This window comes from Molothrus aeneus, chromosome 1 (genome assembly GCF_037042795.1).
Source record: "Molothrus aeneus isolate 106 chromosome 1, BPBGC_Maene_1.0, whole genome shotgun sequence".
In the NCBI taxonomy this organism is placed as follows: domain Eukaryota; kingdom Metazoa; phylum Chordata; class Aves; order Passeriformes; family Icteridae; genus Molothrus; species Molothrus aeneus.
The window spans coordinates 4,252,104-4,270,868 of NC_089646.1; the positions used below are offsets into that span (position 1 = coordinate 4,252,104).

Sequence of the window (18,765 nt, forward strand, 5' to 3'; positions counted from 1 at the left end):
AGCTGAAAATGTGATCAGGGATCTGAAGGCCATCAGCTGTGATGTGAGGCTGAAGGGGCTGAGCTGTTTTAATGTGGCAAAGAGGAAGATGAGGAGGGATCTGTTTGGTACCAGGAGTGATCTGAAAGAGAATTACAAAGATGATGGAGCCAAATGCTGCTTGGTAATAGCAGGTGTTGTAAAAAGGGACAAAATCCATAAACTGCAGACTGGGAGGTTCCAGTTGGGTATTAAGGAAACAGAAAATGTACCAGGAGATGGTGGAACACTGAAATATGTGACATAAAAGCTGTGAAACCTCTGACCTTGGGGTTATTAAAAATTTAGCCAGGCTATACCCTGGGTGAGTATTGATGGTTCTGCTCAGAGTAAGAAATTGGAGCAAACACCTTCAGAGATCCTTCCCAACCAACACGCATCTCCATGTTTTGAACTCTGCCAGGAGATGTTTGCCAGGACAAGCCCATGCAGGCAGTTTGTTCACTTGAATGAAAATCTAAGGTCAAACAGAACTAGTGAATCTAGCAGTTTTTTTCTGTTGAAGGAAGAAAGGTGGAAAAAAGTCACCAATATTTTCTTTTGTGAAAGCAGAATGACATTTTGTTCAGAAGTGCCTCTCCCTCTCTGCAGAAGTAATTGGATTGCAATTCTGAAGGCAGAAACAGCCTTTGAAACAAAATATGTCATTCAATCCAAAATCAAATGGGAGGAAAGAGGAGTTGTAGTAGAAAGAAAATGTTTATTTGGGGAGTTGATTCAATTTTTTCCCCAATAGTTTTCAATTCTCTCAGCAAACTGGAAAATCAGCTGCTTACACAGCTCTCACACACCCACAGACTGCTTTGATCCCTGAGTGTTTTCACTCCCTACCTCTGTCAGAATCCTCTGGGTCTCTGATTACCAGTGTAGGAGTGCTGTGAGCTGAATAAACCTTTCCAGCCACCTTGTGGGTGCATTCTGGCTCTGCTCTGCCTCCTCATACACGTTTTTTTACCAGTCTTATTCTCAAATCCCTATTCTTCACTTAACGAGGAAAAGTAAAATGTTTTCCTTCAGAAGAGAGGACATGGCTCCATTTTCCCTGTCCATTCCTCCAAGAACATGGGGAGATGAGTGCACCAGAGCCTTTAAATGTGTGTGGTGAACAAGATGAAACAAAACCCAATTATCTGAAGGGCACAGGAGCCACCAGGGATGATGGGGCAGGAGATCAGAGCTGCTGAGGTTCAAGATGACCCCTCAGCAACTCAGCCCCTCTGTGTTGTGGTTCTCTTTCCATCTCTTCCAAGTCTCCATTGCCCACAGAAGGGGCAGCAAGAGGGAGGTTAAAAGAGACAAATTTGTGTCAGAGACAAATGCACCTCTGCTCCTTCATGGGGGTCAGAGTCACTGGGGCTCTGTCCGTGCACTCACCTCAGTGATTTCAGTGGTTTCAGAGACATCAACCTGCACTTTGGAATGGGGGATGGAGCTGCTGAGTTTGGGTTTTCCTGAGGTGAGAAGTTTAAGGGGGAATGGAGAGGCAAAAACCTCCCCTTTGAATTTTGAAAATCTCCCCTTGCCTAAGTGTGAGTCAGGAGGCCACTTCCATTTACTCTTCCTCCCTTCCAGGTGCCTCCTACAGCAAATCTCCTTCAAACCAGCTGGTTTGGAAGGCCTAACACACACCCTTTATAGGGAGTGCAGTGATGTCTGTAAAGTTAAAAAGTAGCTGGATCCTTCAGAAAGAGAAAAAAACCCAAAAATTCTGATACTGCAAGATACCAAGCTATTCTTTCTCATAACTCTGTTTCATAAGGAACACTGAACTCAAAAAAAAAAAAAGTGGAAAGTTTTGAAATTGTGCTTCATCTAGAGATCCCAGTATGTTTACAAGCTTCTTGGAGCCTGGGAAATAAAAACCTAAACACTCACTTCCAAGTACTGTCTTTAGACATGCTGCTGTACCAGCTGCAGGAAAATGAAAAGGGACCAAAACTGCCTTTAAGTCAGCCAAAATTCTTCTGGTCACTTCTATGGAAGCATAGGCATTTGTGTGTGTGTTTGTTAATATTTTTATTAACTTTCCTTACTAAAGTTTTGTTGGGATGATCTTTTTTCATTTTTAAATGAAAGGATTTTAGCAGTTGTGATGTCTCAAGCAGACTAAGGACCACTATTGTTTAGAGTCTCCCATTCATTAACTGAGACTCTCCTCACACAGATATGAGTTTAATTTGGTACCATGGACACATCCATCCATTATTAACTCCTAATTTTTTTTTTTTTTTTTTTTTGCCCCTGCAGGTATTCCCTGCCCAATCATCATTGCCTGGGCCATTGGCAAGCTGTATTATGAAAATGAGCAGTAAGTGATGTTAATATTTGTGTTTGTGTGGCTGTCTAAACAAATCAGGAAATGAGTACACATCTGAACCATGTCCCAGGTCACATATTCCTGCTTCCCCTGGCTGTGCATTTCCTTCTTCCTCAGTTTGAGGAGCTGCTCCTTGCTCAGCCATTCCCAATCCCTGCCTGCCCTCCCTGATTTCTCACACGTGGCATTGGGGAGCTCTTGTTCCCCAAGAAAAATGTCCCTGAAGAGCTGCCAGGTCTGATGAGTTCCTCTGTCCCTAAGGACAGGTTCCCAGGGGGATCTCATCCACTGATTCTCCAAACAGCTGGAAGTTCCTCTTCTAAAATGGAGGGTCCTGACTTTGCTCCTTGCCAGAGCTTTTGTCCGTTTGTCCTGAGCACTGGGGGAGTCATGTGCTGCTCCCAGGAGGTCACACCCAGCCAGATGGACACAGGCAGCAAACATGGACTGGCTGCAGCTTCCTGTGGAAACCCAGGGCACTGGGAATGTTTCTGTGTCTGCTCTGGGCTGCCCTGACCCCCAGGGCAGCACTGACTCTGACCCTCATTCATGGAGAAAGTTCCCCAGACTTCAAGATAGACTGGAACCCACAAAAGTATAGATTATAGAGAGCAGTGCAGGTGTGTCACTGGGTGAGAAATTGAGGTTTGGGGTTTTTAGTGTGTTGTGGATGGAAGCAGATGGAGGGCACAGGGTGTCATCCTGGGTTTCTGCTCCATGCTTCTTCTTCCTCCTTCTCCATGGGTTTGGGTGGCATTTTGTAATTGGGCAGAAAAGTCCCCATTGCAGCTCTGTGGGATCAGTGATTGGGTTAAAAGGGAAAATAATCCAGGTGTCAGTTCTTAATTGGATAGTTTAGTCTGAAAAGACCTTGGAACAAGAGATTGTGGCCATTTTGTGCCTTCTAATGAAAAACTGCTGAACTCACAGCAGTGAGACTGTTTTACTGATAAGAAATAATAAACACTTAAATCCAAATATAAATTACCATCTCAAGTGCCTTCAATCCAAACCCAAAGAAACCAACAAGTACCCCTACACTTCCAAGACTGTTTGGGACTGCCCAAAATTCAGGAAAAATGGGAATTTCCTCTTTCTCTGTCTGAGTATCCATTTAAGCTGTGTGGAGGTTGAGCTGGGGTTCAGGTAGTGCAGCTCATCGTAGTTTAAAAGCTTAAAATAGAAAGAATGTTAAGAAAATGCTTCAAGCAACTTCTTGACTTTTTAATCTTTGTATTTAATAGAGATCTTTAATATCTATTAATATTATTTTAATAGAGATCTTTGTATTTAATAGAGATCATTTGCTGCACAGTGAGGCAACTATAATTGGTACTGTGGCAAATATCCTGCCTGGGGTTTATCGCTTCTTTAGCAAAATATGGCAACTTTGGGGGAAAAAAAGTGCTGTTAAATCTCAATTTAAAAAATCACCCACAAATTATTAAGAGCTATTGCAGTAATTTCATTGATGGGCATTTGTTAAGGGGAGGAACATTAGTGAGATCTAATTAACAATAGTGATAAAACCAGTGGTGGATTTGGTTTTATAAAGAACTATCAGAGATCCCTGAAGAATATTAAGTAGTGCTATTCAGCAGAAATATGTTTTACATATCTGAGTCTTATCACAACTGTCTTCCTGAATTGTCCTCTTCAATATTCAGGGGGTGTTTATTTATCTTTCCAAAGGTAAAAAAAAAGAATAAAAAGTGGTTAAATGGCTTTTATTTCCCACAGATGCACCAAATAATTGTCAGTGATTTAAGTTTCGCTTTTTGCTTTCAATGAAATTATTTTATTGCAGGAACAATGGCTTGTGTTGGATTTAAAGTAAGAGTTCAGATGATTGGCAGAACAGTTTGCAATATCTTAGCTAAAAGTCCTAGTTGGAACAGTTAAGACTCTAAATATGAAATATTGTTAATCAATTGCAGACATTTGTAATGTTTCTGGCAAATGACTGTCTCCTCTTGGCGTTACTCACCCGATTTATTAGAAATATTTACATTACAGTGTAACAGATCTGGTTTATTACTAATGAGAATAACACAGACCTAAAAAAGCTGTTGGATTTTTTTTTCTTCACTACCTACAAAAGGAACCTTGGAGCATCAACACCCCTGGAGAGTTCTGTGTTGCAGAGTCTGTCCTTGGCCACAACCTTGTTTCCTCAGTGTGGAAATAAATCCACGTTAATTCTTCACTCAGCACAACCTTGGTCTAATACTGGACTTCAGATAATAAATTTCAGCATTTTGGTCTTCGAGCTAAGCAACATTTAAATTCCAGAGAGCAACAAGAGCAGCCTTTGCCCTGGAACCTCATTTGTGCTCTACCAGCTCAGTTCCAAATTCTTTGCTGCCTTTTTCTAGCCCACTAATTTCTGCCACATGCCTCAGTCCTGCTTCATGTAAGTCCCACTGCTAGGGCAGCCAGCTTCCCAGGAACTCTTTGCTCCTCTTAGTTCTCTGAGTTTCAGGCAATAAAAAATAGTTCTCCCAAAATACCCTTCAAAATCTGCTCTCAAATGTAGATCTTGCAAGTTGTGGAGAAATTTGTTTCCTGCCCTTGGCATATCTTGCAATTTTTTTTTCATGTCTTTCCAGCTACATTAAAAAAAATAAAATTCAAAAACACAGTTTCATTCATTTAAGGCTGCCCTGGGGATTCTTCTTGGATGATAACTTGGCTGGAGGAAGAACCTTATTCCAAGTCTTGCTCTCATGCCCAAATTTTGGAGGATGAGTTGCAAAATTATCAATTCATGCTCAGTGCACCAGGGAATAGCAGACATCTTTCACATTTCTAAAACATTCAAAGCTCCCTCATTCATTTGGAACTTAAAGGATGTGGGAACTGAGCCAAGAAAAAGCAAATAATTGTGAGGTACTGAACTGTTGCTGATTCCAGCTGTGTACCTCAACACCCCTGTCCAGTCAGAGCATCTTGCAATGGTCAAGCAGCTCCTCCTGTTTTAGCAAACACCACATTTTGGAGAGGGGTTTTGAGGGTGTGGCGTGATCCACAAGGATCCCATCTGAACCAGAGCTTTCCTGATCCCAGTTCATTTTCCCTGGACTCGTGAGGTTGTGTCTTACAGACTCCAACCTCTTTGAGGCAACCCATTACATCTTGCTGCTTGTAAAAGTGCAAATGTGGCTCTGTGGTCTCTGTGGCTCGGGAATTATCTCTGTTTCCATGGTTCCAGTGGCACTAAATTATCTGTTTCACAAAGAAAGCATGGGGAAGGCACAACTTTTACTGTATAGATTTGTTATGGGGTATCCATGACAGGGAAGAAAACTCCCAGACCCTTGAACTCCAAAATCTACTTCCTAAGGGATCTGGAGCTCCAATGATCTCAACCTTAAGGAATTATGAATGCGAATCTGTCTTAGCTTGGTGGAATCCTGGATGCAGACCCCATGGCTGTATCTGTGAAACTGAATTAGCTGGGCCTGGATTAATTCCTAGGGCTCGACTTCCAAATAGCATGGAATAATTCACAACCCCATCATTAAATCTTCTTGGCCTCCAAAATCAGGGGAGCTGCAGTTTGTGGACTATTGGGAATGTCCTCTGGCTCCTGCTAGCTCCAGATTTGTTCCCCAGGAATAGTTTTGGCCTTGGTTAGTTTTTGGCTTGGACCAAAACTACCCCAAGGAAAAGGGAATGGTGTGAGCTCAGACCTGAGCCCAGGCTCTCATTCATTTACCAACACAAACAGAGCAGATTTATTATTCTCAGGGAGGAGGATGAAGTGAGTGTCAGTGTGGGTTGCTGTGAAATCACGGGGTTCTTCTGTTGTGTAATACAGCAGGGAGAAAAACACTTGGGATTAGTGGAAGTCAGGCCAGTGCTGGGTCATTTGTGACACATCCAGGCTCTCCTCTGCTCTGGGGCTCACCTGTGATTTCTCTTCACCTGAGTCCATTTCCCAGCCTGTTCTGGGTCATCCCAGACAGCCTGGAAAGGAATGTTGGAGCAGGAATTTGGTGGCTTCACATGATGGCTCTGCTCTGTCTGCTGGCTCTGGTGGCCATGGAATCATTAGAGTTGGAAAAGGCCTCTCAGATCGTGGAGCCCAGCCACTCACCAACACTGCCAGGTCCTCCACTAAACCCTGTCCCCAAGTGCCACATCCACATGGTTTTTGAGCACTTCCAGAGTCCCCAGTGGTCCCCAGATTCGTTTAAAGCCAATGGGATGACTTCTCATCCATTCAGTGTTTTATTTAGACAGCATTTCCATGCAACTTGAGACATTGCTTTAATTAATTAATGTGTCTCTGGGCACTGCAATGGATAACAGGGTTTTTTTCTCTTACACAGAATATTTCTTTAATTCCATTCTCAGGCATCCTTCTTACAGCAGGTTCTAATATTTCTTACCAATATTCACATAGGCAACAGCCAAAACCATCAAGGGAACATGAATGTTCTAATGGAAGGGAAAGTGGGGCTAAGATCTGTGTCCAACCACAGGTGATGTGCAGCAGAAAATTCCATTACTTGCTGATTATTTATATATAAACAGTGCAGTGAGCAAAGGAACACCTCTCTGTAGTGTCCTTCATATTGCAGTCTAAAAGAAGTGAATTTACCTTTACAAATTGCTTTCTTATTTGTTATGTCTTTCACAGGTGCTGGTTTGGAAAAGAGCCAGGGAAATATATTGACTACATCTACCAAGGGCCAGTGATTCTTGTTCTCCTGGTATGTGTTTATGTGGGTGGGAGGACACTGCAATCTCCCACTGAGAGAAAATTTGATCTGTCATGTTCCACGTCTGCTTTTGTGAAAAATAAGACACAAACAAGGCCAAACATCTTCAGGTGTTCTCTGAAAAGGCCACAGCAGATAACAGTGCAGGAATTGAAGCGATTTGGTTTTGGCTGTTCCTTTGGGTTTGGGCAGTTCTTTCCTCCTCCCTCTGCAGAGCTGTTTGCCTTTGTACAAGTTTTGAGAGGTAGAAAGGAAAAATATTAAAATCCAGGGGGTGCATTACAGTATCTGCTCATCCATCTGGGGCTCATGACAACTACAGCAATTCTGTCACACACATTATTTAGGAAAAAAGTAATAATCATAGTGAGGAATTTTATCTTGCACAATCAGCTCCATTTTCTCCATCACCAGCACTGCTGTGTGTTTGTTTCTGGATTTCCTGTTGTAAAGTTTCCTTCCCAGTGCTGCCCACGCTTACCAGGCTGTTTATCTGTTTACCCAACACTCCATCTCTTGTGCCAACCAAGATTAGGCAGAGGGAGAAGGAAGCTCATTCATAACCCATTCTGAGCCTTCAGCTGAAGCACAGTGGTGCTTTCCCAGAGACAAAACAAACCTGAGTGTGGATGGAAAGTATTAGTTAGCTGTTAGTAAGGACAAAGCTGAAAAGAAATTATTCTGTTCTTCCAGGTAGATGAACCAACAGCAAATTCCCAGGACTCAGTGGGTTCCCCCTGTTAGGGAACCAAGGTGTCTTGGTTTGGAAAGACAGGTGTCTGCTTAAGGAAGGCAGGAGCCTCCTCTGAAATGGAAAATGTAAACCCCCCTCCAAATTTTTATAATTTTGGAATTAAGGGGCTCTCAGGCAAAGATACGGGAGTAGGAATAACTGTTTTTTACTTGGAAAATTAAAAATTCAAATGCAACAGTACAAAAAAAGAAAACAAACCACTGCCAGAGTCAGAGCAGGCCCTGTCCCCCTGTGTGTCAGGGGGTGGCACAGCCCCATCCCATGGGGGCTCAGCCCTCCTGCAGTGCCAGCTGTGGCTCTGCTGGAGCAGGGATCCTGCACAAGGGGGGAGTTTTCCTCTGCAGCTCCAGGGCTGCTGGAGATGGGCCTGGGCTCCCTCTGGCAATGCAGGGCAGCAGAAGCTGCTCCTCTGGCAATGCACTGGGCAAAGGCTGCTGGGCCGTGCCAGCACCTCAGATTGGATCCAGGTAGGAATGCTTGGCTCCTCCCCTGGGCGGAGCATCTCCCCATGGCATGATGGGATTGGATCAGCCCTGCAGGGACACTCAGTGGCCATGGACAGCAGAGATCTCCTGGAGGGAGGATTGGCTGGGGGAGAGAGAAAGAAAAAACTGCCCCATGGACAGCAGAGAACTGCCCCAGCTCTGACAGATGGGGATAGAATTCACACTTATCTTACAACCCAGGACACAAGGTTTGCTGTAGCTGTCCCTTATGTCACTCCAGCCCCTACAGGGAAGGTGCAAATGCTCCTGAGCAGGCACCACTGGCAGCTTTCTCAGGGCTAAGGAGCCTCATGTTCTCACCTTGTCATCAGTGCCCTGTTCATGGGATTCAGTGTGAAAAACGTTTCTGTGCTGCCCAGCAGCTGATCTGAGTGTGTGTCCTGAGAACAGGAAAGGTCATTTCTGTTTAATTGTTAAGATTAACAATCTTAACAATCATTTCTGTGTTAATTGTTAAGATACAGCAAAAAGATCACCTGAAAAGAGGAAAAAGAAACCCATAATAGAGTATATTTTTATGTAAAAATTGTTTTCTTTATGTTCTAAGGAGAGAAATAGCAATGGGTGTGATATACAAAATATAAATTGTGTAGCTGAGGGAGCCATCACAAAACCAGAAAGAGCCTCACAGTAAATTGCCCTCATTGATACAGAGATTCCCTCACAAATAAATCCTATTTAGACAACAAAAGGTGGGAGACTTGTGACGCTTGGAGCATTTGGGTTTCACATCATTGCCTGGAAATTTGTGAGTCTGAATTTTCTATAAGCCCTTTATTCCACAGGATCTGTGAAATCATTGGGCAGCATCTCTGACAGATACTATAGAGTCATGAAATGGCTTTTTTCTCCCCGGAACAGCACTGTAAATATTTAAAGACCCCAGAGAGATCCAGAAGATGGAGGTTTGGTTAGGGGCTGCCACTTTCTGTACAGGTCATTGTATCTGCCTCTAATTTGGAACAGCCTCGAGCCCCCTCTAAACTGGGCCAGTGACTGAAGAGCCCAGAGCTGACACTGAACTGAACCTTCCTACCTTGGCCTGCCTGCACTTGGGCCCTAATTAAAACACTAATGAGATAACAGCAGTGATTGCACTGTGGGGTGGAAAGGAGCTGATATAATTTAAGGACAAGCCCCTCCTCCCCTCACTTTAGGGTTATTCCCCTCAGAGAGCACTGCTGAGGCAGGAAAGCATCCCTCTGCAAACAAAATCTAAACTGCAAATCTGAAACCTCCTGTTACAGCACAGTCCTGATTCCTAAAATCTGCTCCCCTGCTTTGTTTTATTTTTTATTTGAACTGTCAGTTCATTTTTGGAGTGTTTCTAATTAAAACCCACAACCCTACAGTGTCTTAAAGCCACTTGACATGCTCGCTTGTTTGATCCTTATGAGAATAAATTAAAACTGGAGATAATGACTGAAGCATCACTTGCTGTTATTGGAGTCAGTGACCCTTTCAAGGGTGCTGTGAAAAGTGCTGGATGAAGGGCACTGAAATTTGACATGTGCCATGTACCCAGGGCAGCACAGTCAGACATCACTGCCCTCAGATGGGATTATGTCAAAATTCCATTTTGACACACAAAGTGCTGCCTTCCTCTTCCCTCCAGTGAACAGTGGCCACCACAAGTGGAAAACACAGGGATTTCAGGAAGAGGACAGTTCTGAGACATCTTTCAGTCACTGCTCATGAGCTGGAGTTGAATTAATGAGGAATTGAAGTGGAGCTGTAGCTCTGTTTTGTGAAATAAGAAACAGGACAGGGCACAGGCCTGATGGGACAAGGGGGAATGGCTTGGAGGTGATGGAGAGTAGATTGAGATGGGATATTGGGAAGAAATTATCTCCTGTGAGGGTGGGAACCTGGCACAGGTGCCCAGAGCAGCTGTGGCTGCCCCTGGATCCCTGGCAGTGCCCAAGGCCAGGCTGGACAGGGCTTGGAGCAGCCTGGGATGGTGGAAGGTGTCCCTGCCATGGCAGGGGGTGGAACAGGATGGGCTTTAAGGTTCCCTTCCATCCCAAACCATTCTATGACAACTCTGTGGGACAGCTATCCCAGGCCTCTGCTGGAAAAAGAGAGACACAGAGGTTACAAGGAGAAATTGGTGTTACTTCCAAAAGAGGACTAACTAGAGGAGCACTAGAGGCTTTCCAAAAGAGGAGTAGAAGCTGAAATTCTAAATACTCCATGAAATTGCAGTTCCTGTGCACCTGGGGCAGTTACAATTGGCTTCACCCACCTGAGTGAAGAGCCAAGAGCTCAGTGTCCAGCTCAGGTGAGCTTTGGTTACCCCTTGAACACATCTTGGTGTATTCCAGAAGCATCATTGCACCAACCAATATGATTGGAGTGCTGAATATTCTTAGAGGGATAAAACTTGCTTCTAAAGATGCAATTCTGTTGAAATATTATTTTTAAGGATTTTTTTTCTCTCAACAATTATTTCCACTGGTTTTGATTTCTCATTTTCTCACCTCCGTGCACTGAGCTGTTGCAGCACAGGATGGTGTAACACGAGGATCAGGTCATGCAGGAGCTCTAAGCCTCACTGGGAAATAAAGACTGACCACAAAAATGCCTTTGATCATGGCAGTAGCCCTAAAGTCCATCTCCACATCACATTATTGTGTTGTATTCTGGGTACAAAACCTTGAATGAAGCAGTGGAGTTGTTGGATTGATTGATTGATTGATTTTCTACTTGTCTGTGTGTGTAGAAGGAGCTCAGAGATTGACTTGAGCTGAAAACAGGGTAACTATTTTAGAGAAAATTGCAGGAAAAAAAAGGAAACTGAATATAAGTGCTGATTCTGTATATTGGGCAAGAAACCTGTATTTTTACTGACAAAACATCTGAAGGAGAAAATTTAGGTGATAATCTTTTTTTGTTGTTGTTTCATTCCTGAATGGATTTTGACTTTTACATATCCCACAAGAGAACTAATAATTGAGCACATTGGATGCTTTGAAATTTAACTTCTCATAGCACTGGAAAGACACACTCTATTAGATATTTTCTCTTCAATTGAACACATTGGTTTTTTTAATTCTTTTCTCAGAGTCACATAACCAAGTTATAATCACTGAAGCTAAAGAAGAGGCAAAGGGTTGGATAAAAATGCCAGGGAAGTGAATTCCTTAATAAAATCAGTGAATCTTCCTGATTTCATTAAGGAAAACACATTTCTTGTGTTCACTTTGAGATGTAAAACTGCCAAAGAACTGGGGAACCACAAAAACAGAGCAGGGTCAGAGGCCAAGTCTCAGAGAAGAGGCATCAGAGGCATCAGAGGCAGTTACCTGAGCTGCTTTTTCCCTCAGTGACTTCTGCTATGAGCTCACCCCAGCTATGAACTGCTCTGCAATATTTCTCAGAGTTAAAACTGTATAAATTTGTCATTTTTCAAACAGGCAGATCAATTTTTTTTTGTCCAAAACCTTTCATTCAGCTTTAATAGATTTTTTTTCCCTCTTGTGCTTGAGAACTGAAGAGTTTTGCACCCTCTGGAGTTTTTTGTGTCTGGTTAAAAATAATTCACTACAACCAGTTAGTTGCTGCAGTGAGTGGGTGTATGGGGTGGGGGAGGCCCTGGAGTTCACTTCTGCCTCTGCCTTCATCCATCATTTATTTAACTTTGAATAAGTTAGATTGCTGCTCAAAGCTCAGCTTCTCCAGCTATAAAGCCACTTTAATTATTATCTATTCAAAAATTATCTATTTAAAAGCTATCCTCCCTTGCTTTGAGATTCCTGGGTGACAAGTAGAGGAGTTAAGGGTCCTTATTTCAGTGTGGGATTTTGCTCAGGAGGGAAAACCAGAGATAGCCAAGAGGTCTTTATGATGTGCTGCTCTTTAATGATGCAGCATTTTTGTGGTGGCAAGATCAAACCTAACCCCAGTAATCAAGGTGTGACCACACAAATGGATTTTTACATCTGCATCCTCTTGCCTGGTTTATTTTCTTTCTCAGTAATTCCAGGTGGGTTTTTTAGTTTCCTTTCTTCTGCTGGGAGCTGAGATGAGGTTTTCAGGGAGCCAGTGAGTGTAATTCCAGCATTTCTTTTGTGAATGAAAACTCCCAAAGCTCATAACCCTCCATGTAAAGCTGAGATTGTTTTGTCTCCCCATGGTGGTACCTTCCCATCAGGTGATTTCCAGTGCCAGGTTATTCCCTGATCACTCAGTCCCTGGACAGCCCTTTGCAATCAGTCTTGGTTTTTGCTGCTCTGAGCAGTTTGATGCCACTAAAAATCTGTCATCCTGTTCTTCAATCCCTTTTACAGATCACTGGGATTGCTGTGAAACAGCACAGACCTGCTGCTGGCCTCTTTCCATTGAGAAATCAGAATAATAGATGTGTATATATCCATATATATATATATGTATTCCTGCCCTTTTCCCTTCTGTTCTTATGCACAGTGCTCTTCCCTTCAAGCCTGTGACAGCCAAATTTCTCTGGGAACCTCTGGAGTGTGGAATTGGAATTCCTTTCAGGGAATTGTCCACTGGCTCTCTCTTGTTCTCTAATTGACTCTTTCAGAGGACTTCACAAACCACAGCACTCTTCCCTTCGCACCTGGTTTCTCTTCTTTACAAAGAATTTGTCCAGACCAGCTTCAGGTTATGGGAAATATCAGTATCTCAATGCAGCAACCACTGGCTGATGCTGTGGAAGGCCTTGACAGGAAAAAAAAAATCAGTAAATACCTGAGATAGTTCAGTTTTTCAGAACCAAGGCTGTGGAAGGACAGGGTGTTTTTAAAGTTTGTCACATCAGAGAGTGGAGGTGCTTAAGCTTATCAACAAAATCAGCTGATTTATTGACAAAAAGGAATTTTTCTTAAGTGAGAGTTATCCTTCCACTGTCCCAGGTTGATCCAAGCCCTGTCCAGCCTGGCCTTGGACACTTCCAGGGATCCAGGGGCAGCCACAGCTGCTCTGGGAACCTGTGCCAGGGCCTGCCCACCCTGCCAGGAAACAATTTCCTCCTAATACCCAATCTAAACCAACTCTATTCCAATTTAAAGCCCTTCCCCCTTGTCCTGTCACTGTCTTCACTTATTTTGATCTGTCATGCTCCATTTCAGACACCATAGTCCACATTGCTGAAGTTCTTCTGATCTGATAAAGAAATCAAAGTTTTCTCAGCCACTATTTTATGTAAATAATTATCTCACCTGTATATGTAGCTCTATACATTTCATTTATGGGGTTTTTTTGCTGAAAAGCATTCTGTAGTCCTGTGTAAGCATCCTCCTTGCTGATACAATTGCTTCTCTGAATATTTTCTTGGTTTCTACTGACTCTCTTCACACTTCTGTTTCCACTTCTGCATTGTTCTGTTTAGACACTGAGATTTTATTATTATTATTGATATATTTTTTCATTTCCCTTTCTCCTTCCTATCTGAATGGCTTATGTTTTTTCTCAAACACTGATCAAATTAGTTTTCTTATTGATTTTTTTAAAATCTCTTTTCTCTGAAGATGAGCAGTTCCTCCACTTCTGCAGCTTTGCAGTTCATGACCTGTTGACATCCTTGAGTTCTTCTTGCAGGACTTTTATCATAATTTCTGCTGTTCTGCATGCAGGCTGTGCTAGCTGCACAGAGCACAAAGATAATGTGCTGGTTTGATTACAGTCCATCCAGAATTTATCTCCAATTTTGCCACCATTGCTATTATTGACCTTTTGCTATTCATATTTTGTAGCTGTGGAGTCAATAAGTGCCCAGCAAGGTGTCCAATATCATGTACCCTCTACAAATTTTCTGAAATTTCTACTTCTGTTTGTGAAATGTTCATTCTTCTTAATCACATAAGGATTTCTTAATCAAATAAGGATTTCAGGAATCCTTATTCCTGATTGTCCATAACAGTGTTTTCCAGCCCTTTGCCCAAAGGACTCATTGTGGTGCCTGTGACCTTTCAAAAAGAAACTTCTGTGATAAAAAGCTCTGTCTGAGGATCAGGTCAGGCCAGCATGGTAGAACAATTAAAACAAAGCATTAATTAAGTGGCAGAGTGCTCATCTGAGGTCAGGGTGGCAGCATCCAAGAGCTCTCACTCAAAGGACTGCTCTGATCCCAATTTGGGTTACTTAACCCTGAGGTGATTTTACAGCACTGCATAAAAATATGAAATCTAAATAGAATAATTTTTATGGTTCCTGGGAGCGAAGAGGAACAAACATTCTAGGAAGCAAAGGAGCACAGGCTTTCTGTGAAGCATGAAATACAAAACCCAGCAGAAAATGAGCAAAATAAAAGCCAGTTGTCCATTAAATTCTCAAAAGAAAGAGCAGAGCTTAATGACCTCCCTTTTAAACTCCTGGGCTTGGGGGAAACTGCAGAGAAGCCCTCAGAGTCAGCATTGCCTCTTTTGTGCACTTTGGCTATTTCATCTTCATAAGCAAGATAAATTTCCTCCCAAGTGGAGTTTGCTTTTTATGAGAGAAAAATTTTACCACCAAAATCATTTACTGAAAAGTTTCTTTTGGTTCAGAAGAGTTTCTGAGCTCGTGTGTTCAGGTTGTGATAGAACAGTGCCAAAACAGATGGCTCAAATACTTTCTGGATCACTGGCTTGTAACTCCATTTTGGGGGTCTGAATTTTCATCCCAATTTAGAAATGGAAAGACTAAACTTCTGGCAAGAAATGGAAACTTTTTTCTTTCCCATCTGTACTTGGAGAGGGTCTTATTCCAGCAACAATGATATTCTTAGCATGGCATAAATAAAGGAGAAGAAGAAATAAGCCATTTTATTCTATCTTCAAGACTTTGCCTTTGGATTCATTTTATTTACCAGTAAATGTCAAGGTAAAAATCCTTAGTTATATTTTCCATTAGGAAGCAGAAAACATGGATAAACAGAAATGGATGAAAATAGAAAATGAGCCTAAAGAGAAATAAAAAGGATGCACTGCCTTTTATCATTGCCTCTCTTAAATGACATTTCCTGGGTCTCCATTGATGGAACTGATGTGTGGGTTTTATTAGAGCTGCCCAGCCCTGAGGAATTAATCTGTTGACACAGAGCTCTGATAATAACAAAGAAGTCCTTGACAAATAATTGTGCGCTTTGGTTAATACAGCACTTAGGCTGTTTCCTAGGAAAACTCACTTTGCAGTGGAGTGAGATCCTTCTCCCCCTGAAACACTGTGATCTAGCTGAGGAACAAAGAGCAGAGCCTTCATCTGCTCTGCTGTAAATCAGCCTCAGTCTGGTAGCCACTAGGACTGGATGGATTCTCTCCAGCTGAGAAAACAGCTCCATTTTCATCTCCCAGCCTTCAGCCCTTGCAGGCTGTGTGCAGCAGCCACTTCCCTGCTTGATTCCCAGATCATGTCCCCTCTCCTGAGCAAACTGCCCCCATCATCCCCACGAGCTGTGGTCTCAGGCCCAGCAAGGACAAATAGACAATTAAAAACCCCATCTGATTATGCACCGAAAATTGATCTTCAGATCAATTCAGAAATAGTTAAAATAGTTTACTCAGACATCTCTGAGTGCTGCTAAAAGACCCTACTGAGCCAAGTGTCTTTCTGAAATGGAGTTCAGAGTGCCATCAAAGTGGGGATTTTTTTAAAGAAATCATTAAAAGTGAACACACTGAAAATGTGCTTCTAGAAGAGAAAAATAAGTATTTTTCTGTGACCACATTTTCATCTTCTCCCTTGGATTTTTTGCTTGCTAAGATCTGCATTGTAGGGGTGACCCTATCTAAGTCTTAAAGATCTCTCAGAGAAACCTGAAGAGAGACAAAACATTGGTGCCTCCAAACATTTTTGAGTTTCCATAGCCTGCAATGTCACAGAACCTCATTGACACAGCCCCATTCACTTCATTGAAGCTCATGTGGGATAACTTCTGAAGATCAGTGGAATATTTGTGTGGGCAACTGCTTCAAGTCGAAGCCCTGTTAGTTCAAAGCCACTCATTTAAAATATGTCAAATGAACCACTGTTGAAAAGTTTCCACTTCTTTGCAGTGAATACAAATAGATCTTGGGATAACCAACTGCTTAATCTGACAAGAAATGATGCCAACCCAGCTCAGTTCCTTATGCTCTTGCTCTTCTAATCCTCACTCTGGGATGGAATTGATTTATAGCCAAGGCCAAATCACTTGGCTTTTTTCTCGTAGGTACTAAATCCAGAATGGGGAAGAATCAGTTATTCCTTTTCCTGGAGAAACTGTGGGATGAAGCCAGCAGCAGGAGCTGTGTGTGTAACAGAGCTGCAACCATGTCCTGTTCTGCTGCAGAAACAGCTGGGCAGAGAAACTTAGGAGAAAGTGGAAAACTGTAGGGAGATATAAGAAAATAAAGATAGAAAGTAATCTTATCCCTAAGGAGTTGCAGCTGGGCCAATTATCAAAGATTAGGAATAGGCCTGACTTTACCAGGCCACAGCTGTAGTAACCAATGAAAAGAAGATGTTATAAAAGAGTGGGGTGGCCCCTTGAGAAGGGAACTGGAGTCAGTGGCTACTTTGTGAAGAAGAAAGAGTCAGTGCTCTGAGGAGCTGCCCACGAGGAACACCAAGAAGGTCTGAAACTTTTGTGATAAGGAGACAACAGTATGGAACCCCTGCAATGAGATGACAACAGAAAACCAAGCCTTGAAGGAGCTTCACACATTCTAAAGGAAATTCTAAAGCCAAAAGGAGTTGTGTGAAGCGCTCCAGCTGGAGAAAGATTGTCCTTCTGGGATGTCCTGGCCAGCTATCCAGCACTGCTAGCAGTATGGGGGCACTGTCCTGATCTCCATGGTTCGGGACAGCACCGGAGGCAAACGCTCTGTGCTGTGACAGCAGCGTGACCTTGTGGTAGGACGTGGCTTGGCTTGTGGCTACAGTCAGCAGAAATCAGAGAGCGCTCTCCAGCTGTGGTGAATCCAGGTTTATTGGATCCCAGGAGAAACCAACAGCCAAAGAGCACCAAGGCGGGGTTGCAACAGCTTATAAGGAGGGAGGGACACAGGGGAGGAGGCAGTCCTTGGACGAATAGGGTTTCAGAGGGGAGTGGGATACAAAAGATTGACTTAGGGAGAACACCAATGGGGATAACTTGAGGGTGGGGCCCTGGCCCCTGAGCCAATCACTCGATGCTCTAGCTGGAAGTTTCCAGAGAGTTCCAGAGAGAAGGGTGGGAGCGCCGAGTGACGGACAGGGCAATGGGGAGGGATTTGAGAAAGGGTACATTGATCTCCAAGGCAACTGGGGAGGAGTTGGGATAACTGGCAGCATAAAGGAGGGAAGGGAGAACCAGGGCAGAACCATTGCATGATAGGGGAACAGAACAGTCCAACTTGCACAGACACAACACAACAGTTGTGAATTATTTTTCTAAGCTCCCTTCATGTACTGAAATGGCCAGAGGATTCTCCTGACTCAGTGGTGGTCCCCTGCATCCAAGCCATCAACTCTTGGGTGCACACGTGAGACCCATTTTTCCAGCACCTTCCTTCCAGCTCAGGATACTCTTCTTCCCCCTGTCCCATTCACCAGCCTTTAAAAAAAACCCCAATTCTCTGGTTTGCAGGTAAAGGCAGACTGGTAAAAGACTACATCAATGATGGAAGAAGCAGAGTCAAAGTCACTCTGAAGTTCAGATGAGATTACTCAGGAGGAGGATTCAGTTTGAGTGGCCAATGCTGCTGTTACCTTCTCCTAGAAAATGGACTTAGAAATTATGTTCTGGCAGGGTTCCTTAGACACCTGGGCAGTTTTTTAAGTCAGCACTGAGGAATCTGCCTTCCTGGTGCTCCTGGAGAGAGGTGAGGTCTCTCAGCAGCTTTGTGTCACATGTGCCAGTGCCACTCACAGGCTTCAGGGATGCCTCAGGTGCTGCTCTGCTCTGGGCTTGGGCAGCTGAACTGGGAGAATTAAAACCAGACTTTTATAGAATTAGAGTGTTTCTGGTGAAAGAACTCCCAGAATTTTCAGCTAGCAATTCTTCTGGACTGATGAATCACGCCTCTGCAAATGAATTTCACAAAAGGCCAGAATCCCTCATTTTCTGATGCAGACTGTGGCAATTTGAATTTCCAGTTCAGATGGCAGGATGCTGTCACATTGAAGCAGGACTTAGGAAACTTGAAATGCCTTCTTCACCCAGCTCATCACTATAATGCCACGTGATCAGCCCCACTGATACTTGGAATTTTCTCTTACCTTGGAGTCTGTAATTCAGTCTGGCACTTTTCATTACAATTGCAAAACTGGCACATTTTGGATTAGTGCCTTTTTTGCACCCTTGGTAGAAATAACTCAAGCATGGCTCTGAGCTGATAGAGAACCTCAAGATTCAGCAGCAGAATTGCAGAGAGGGAAGTTTTCATTCTGTGGGTGAAGGTCACCCCCATTCACCTCCTGTTGGGCAGAGTCTGCCTGAACATCTCTCTTTGTGTTACT

At 43.2% G+C, this 18,765-nt stretch overlaps 1 protein-coding gene across 2 annotated transcripts in view; it reads left to right on the top strand.

Moving 5' to 3' along the window:
* The window catches only part of CRHR2 (corticotropin releasing hormone receptor 2), a 153,835-nt gene that overhangs the window by 109,028 nt on the left and 26,042 nt on the right, over positions 1–18,765 (top strand). For both annotated transcript variants that reach the window (XM_066550642.1, XM_066550650.1), the window contains 2 exons: positions 2,287–2,347; positions 7,002–7,074. In XM_066550642.1, the coding sequence (XP_066406739.1) occupies positions 2,287–2,347; positions 7,002–7,074 (134 nt within the window). The remainder of the gene's footprint in view (positions 1–2,286; positions 2,348–7,001; positions 7,075–18,765) is intronic.